This window comes from Penaeus vannamei, chromosome 41, assembly GCF_042767895.1.
Source record: "Penaeus vannamei isolate JL-2024 chromosome 41, ASM4276789v1, whole genome shotgun sequence".
NCBI classification, from domain to species: domain Eukaryota; kingdom Metazoa; phylum Arthropoda; class Malacostraca; order Decapoda; family Penaeidae; genus Penaeus; species Penaeus vannamei.
This window is the reverse complement of record NC_091589.1, coordinates 25,854,985-25,859,984: the sequence shown is the minus strand read 5'-3', so window position 1 is coordinate 25,859,984 and position 5,000 is coordinate 25,854,985. Positions and strand designations below refer to the sequence as shown.

Sequence of the window (5,000 nt, the reverse complement as noted above, 5' to 3'; positions counted from 1 at the left end):
CGGCAGAGCGAAGATGCGGCTGCTATTGGCTTCTGCTGCACTGCTGTGGCTGAGCGCAGCGGCGGCGGAGACGGTCGAGGTGCAGCTCCAGCAGGGCGCCATCGTGGGCTCGAGGTCCGAGGCCAAGGGCGGCAGGGCCTTCTACGGCTTCCTGGGCATTCCCTTCGCTCAGCCTCCGGTCGGGGCACTCAGGTTCAAGGTCAGCGGCCGGGGGTCAGGGGGAGAGGTCGGAGGATCAGGGGGGATGGAAGGGACCGGGCGAGGGGTCAGGGAAGGGCGGAGAGAGACCAGGCGGGGGCGGAAGGGCGCAGACTCGGTCAGCCCCACGGAGGCCTCGGAACCCCCCTTGCCAAAGTGATTCCGCGGCTGTTCCGACATTCCTTCTGCTAACCCCAATCTCTTCTTTTAGCATGATTTCACTATTTCCATTCATGTTTTGCTCTGATCGACGTTTCTCCTTCAGATTTTTTCATTTAACTCGGATGTCTCCTGTCGTCTTTTAAGATATATCTCCACTATTATCATCTTTAAACCAACCGCAATATTCCGGTCAACTTCTGACTAACTTCGTGCATGCCAGCGCCAATCCCTTCCCCGAGCGTCACTGAGAAAAATCCCCCGCAGGATCCCGTGGCCGCCGGGGCGTGGGAGGGCGTGAGGAACGGCACCGTGGCCCCGCCCTTGTGCCCGCAGCCGGACGCGCCCTCGGACTGGATGCAGGAGGACTGCCTCTACCTCTCCGTGTTCACGCCCCAGGTGAGTCGCCTCGGGAGGAGGAGCGCGCGGGGTGGAGGCGCTGCCGGGGAACAGCCAGTGAGTTTGTGACCTTTGCTCCTCCTCGCCCAGATGGGTTCCAGCACCATTGCTGCCTCGTTGCTTTAGAAAGGATAATACAAAGATTGAAAAAGGCCTCCACCTGAATGGACCTTTATGCAGGCTGTGCGCACGGGAATGGGCACGTCACCAGCCCAACCACGCTGGTGGCTGTGGTCTTCAGCCAGTGATGGAAGAGAAATGTGAAGCATTTTGGCAATTTTAAACAAAGAAAAAGAATGAAACGAGTCTATCAGTCAGTGATTTGAGCACCGTCTTTTGTCATTTTTTATTATTTTTTTGCTCGTCTGATTAACATTAATTTTCGCATGTTTTTGCAATCATTGGTAACCTTACGACCAGAAATCTGAATTGTGTTTCAGCCCAACCGGACTGACCTCCCCGTGATGGTGTGGCTTCCCCAAGGAGGCTTCATCAGCGACGCGACGCCCCTGTTCCAGCCGGAGTTCCTCCTGGCGAAGGACGTGGTCCTCGTCGTCCTGCAGCACCGCCTCGGCGTCCTGGGTTCGTGTCGGTGCCGCTTCCGGTGTCTATGTTGGCATGTTGCGTGCGAAAGTGGCTTTCTTGTCGGTGATCAGATGGGATTAGGACTATTTTTCATCTAGTGCATTTTGTCAATTCTCGCTTGCTCGTCATTGCACCAGAGCCACGAAGGGCTAATGCGGTCGATTCCCTCAGGATTCCTGTCGACCGAGGACGCCGAGCTCCCTGGCAACCTGGGGCTGAAGGACCAGGCGATGGCCCTCCGCTGGGTGCAGGACAACATCCGCGACCTCGGCGGAGACCCAGGCAAGGTCACCATCTTCGGCCAGAACGCGGGGGGCGCGGCTGTGCACTACCACATGCTGTCTCCCATGTCCAGTGGTAAGTCCGTCTCTCCTGGCCAGAGGTAAATCCATCTCATGGCCAGCAGTAGGTTCCTATTCGAGATGTGGGGAAGAGGTAGGGATGTGTATGTGTATGTATGAGGGAATTCAGACCTTGAGCATATGATGGTTGACTAACAATTATCTCAAGCTCATCCATGTCCCATCTGCGGCAGACACGTAATTTGTCGCCCAAGAGACCTCTCCCGTCTCTAATTTCCTCCCTTCCTCTCCCGCCGAAGGTCTCTTCCAGCGAGCCATCATGCAGTCGGGGGCGGCGCTGTGTCCCTGGGCGCTCCGGGAGGACCACCGGCAGGTGGCCTTCGGCTTCGGCCGCATGGTGGGCTGTCCGGGCGAGCGCGCGGACGCCGCCAACAGCACGGCGCTCGTCGACTGCCTCAGGGACGTCCCCGTCGAGCAGCTGATGGCCGTGACGCCCTACATCACGGTGAGCGAGCCTCCTTCTGGACGGCTGATTGGTGTGTGTATGTGTGTGTGTGTGTCTGTGTGCATTCATGCGTCCATGGATCAGTAAATGGACAAAAGGAAACGTGACCCTCGCCTCCGCCCACAGCCCTCCCCGTACGTCCTGACGCCCCGCGTGGACGGCGAGTTCCTGCCCGCCCACCCCGCCACGCTGGTCAGGGAAGGCCGCTACAACCGCGTCGACGTCCTCTCCGGCGTGACGCGGGACGAGGGCGCCTTCAACGCCAGAGGTGAGGGCCGGCGCCTGGCTCCGTCCTCGCAGCCACAAATACCATTTCAATCATTTATAAAGACTTCCTTTCCCCGCATATGCTGCACAGCATTTCGCCACCTGGCGGTCGAACTTTGAAGTAAAAGGGAACCTCTTTCTCGCTTCCTCCTCAGCGTTCGTGGAGGACGGCGTCATGGACAGCATGATCCAGAACTTCAGCCTCGTGGGCCCCCCCGCCCTCGGCTTCGAGGCCTGGGACGACGACCCCGAGTACCTGGCCCGCCTGGCCTTCCACAGGTACCTGGGGCCCATGGAGTTCGACCTGACCAGGATCGACCCTCTCGTCAAGGTAAGACCAGCTGGGCATCGCCAGACGCCACGGGCCTGAGTGAGAAATGCTCTTTGGAGCGACTGCGCCTGAGTGTCAGTACCTCAGCCTGACCCCGACCCTCCTCCCCCTCCCCCAGCTCCTCGGCGACAGCTTCTACAGCATGTGCCACGTGGAGGCCGTCGAGCACCACGCGCGCGACGCCGCCTTCGGCTTCCGCGCCTTCGCCTACGAGCTGCAGCACCGCGGGGAGCACGCCTTCTCCGACCTGTTCCGGGGGCCCTCGCCCGCGTGGAACCTGGCCTGTGAGGAGCCCTTCCTCGGGGACAAGAGGTTTTCCCGAATTTGTTGTGAATAAATGCAGGTTTGGATAAGGTTTCTTTACTGTTTTCGTTTTGGTCCGTCTCCACGTGACGGATTTAGCTCTGGCGGCGACCGACACAAAGGCTTCTCTCGCACACAGACGTGGGCGACTCGGACGACCTGCAGTACCTCTTCTCCTTCGATAAGCTCAACGTCAGCCTGACCAAGGAGGAGGACCTCTTCGTGTCCCGGATCATGGTGGATCTCTGGACCAACTTCGCCGCCACCGGGTGAGAGGAAACGCTTTCCAGGGATGCCCAAGGACAGGGGATTTGCGAGTCAGTCTCGGCAGCTGATGTGGCACACTGCTGCACACCAGCTCTCTGGGGAAACAATGAGCTTCGTAATTTGCAAATATGTCGGCAAGAGAATGCACTCCACTAAACGATCTCCCTCGCAGGAACCCGACGCCCGACCTGTCCCTGGGCTTCAAGTGGACGCCGACTGAGGCCTCGAGCCTCTCCTACCTCGGCATCACCTCCGCCCCCGCCATGAAGGTCTACGACAGGGAGCAGGTACGGCGCTCGGGACTCGAAATAATCTCGGGTGGGGGACCGCCACCATGCTGATGCGAGCCCATTCTTTTAGCAAGGAATAAATGCCCAAAATTCCCCATTTTATGATTGCTGAAACCAATGTGGACAATATAATTCATATTCTTTGCATCGCATAGTTTATCAGCAGAAAGCGTTTCGTATGCTGTCAAACAACGCCCGTAATTTCCGATTGACATGTCCAAAACCCCCCTTGCATAGATGTCACATACACTTTCGCCTCTTTCAGGACATCGAATTCTGGAGGAACCTGCCGAGGAAGATGAACAAGCTGCTGTACCCGGACCGCTTCTCCCAGAACAGCAACTAGGACGGCTGTTCCTCCGTTTCCGAGCGCGGTGACGCTGTGACGGTGCTCCCTGGTGCAGCTTCAATAATCAGGATATCAAGCATATATATATTGTTTTACTTTACCTCCAATCTAACGTTCACATTGGACACTAAATGCAAAAAAGAAAAACAAAAACCTTTAAGGCATGTATTATATAAACAAGATCATTTAGGCCTACTTCGAAAAGGAGAAGGTCCAAACCCCTATGATGCAAAAGGTCCAAACCCCTATTCACAGGTAGAAAGGTACAAACTAAGGTCCAAACCCCTATTACAAACTAAGGTACAAACTAAGGTACAAACCCCTAAGGTACAAACCCCAATTACAAACTAAGGTACAAACCCCTATTACAAACTAAAATACAAACCCCTAAGGTACAAACCCCTATTCACAAAATACATACATACATAAACACGTGCCGAATAAATTAGCCAAACGATTAAAACACGTCCCAGCGAGTGTTAGGCAAGCAAGCAAATCAATCTTTGACCAAAGGGTCCTGCACATCTTCGAACAAAACAACACGGGTGGCTCCAATTGGCGTTTCCCAACCATGAATTAGCCCCGTGTGTCTGAGTCACAGCCTTGCCATAAGAATATCCTGCCTGACGATGGAAACAGACACCGAAGGATCGAGTGTGACGTTCCCCTCGATTTATCACAACGTTTCTCTATTCTTTATTCCTACAGACACCAACATACACCTACAAACAGCATAGGGTTATCTTCCTGTTTGATGTTATATATATATAATTATATATCACTGAAACATCACCTAAAGCCTCCTTCAGTGCTGAGTGTGATCGGGTTAAACCGTTGATGACACATTCCGAGAGTAGCTATAGATCAGTTTACCAAAATCTTTAATAATCTTGGCCATTACATGTAAGGATGACATAAAATTGCGTTGAAGATCTGCAATGTCTGAGGATTTCGAATCACCTCAAAATTATTGTTTTTTTCTTAAATATTTATCCTGTAACTCTGCTTCGGTATAGATACTGCAGCCTTTATAAAAATAGTGATA

General features: G+C 54.3%; 1 protein-coding gene across 1 annotated transcript in view; it reads left to right on the top strand.

Annotated features, from left to right (window-relative positions):
* Nucleotides 1-4,036, top strand: part of LOC138860355 (pyrethroid hydrolase Ces2a-like) — a 4,255-nt gene extending 219 nt beyond the window's left edge. The window contains exons 2-12 of the mRNA XM_070117762.1: nucleotides 7-199; nucleotides 625-756; nucleotides 1,197-1,338; nucleotides 1,513-1,698; nucleotides 1,943-2,148; nucleotides 2,275-2,416; nucleotides 2,571-2,746; nucleotides 2,865-3,030; nucleotides 3,189-3,318; nucleotides 3,489-3,603; nucleotides 3,872-4,036. Coding sequence (XP_069973863.1) covers nucleotides 14-199; nucleotides 625-756; nucleotides 1,197-1,338; nucleotides 1,513-1,698; nucleotides 1,943-2,148; nucleotides 2,275-2,416; nucleotides 2,571-2,746; nucleotides 2,865-3,030; nucleotides 3,189-3,318; nucleotides 3,489-3,603; nucleotides 3,872-3,952 — 1,662 coding nt within the window. The 5' untranslated portion in view covers nucleotides 7-13 and the 3' untranslated portion in view covers nucleotides 3,953-4,036. The remainder of the gene's footprint in view (nucleotides 1-6; nucleotides 200-624; nucleotides 757-1,196; nucleotides 1,339-1,512; nucleotides 1,699-1,942; nucleotides 2,149-2,274; nucleotides 2,417-2,570; nucleotides 2,747-2,864; nucleotides 3,031-3,188; nucleotides 3,319-3,488; nucleotides 3,604-3,871) is intronic.
* Nucleotides 4,037-5,000: the final 964 nt, after the last annotated feature.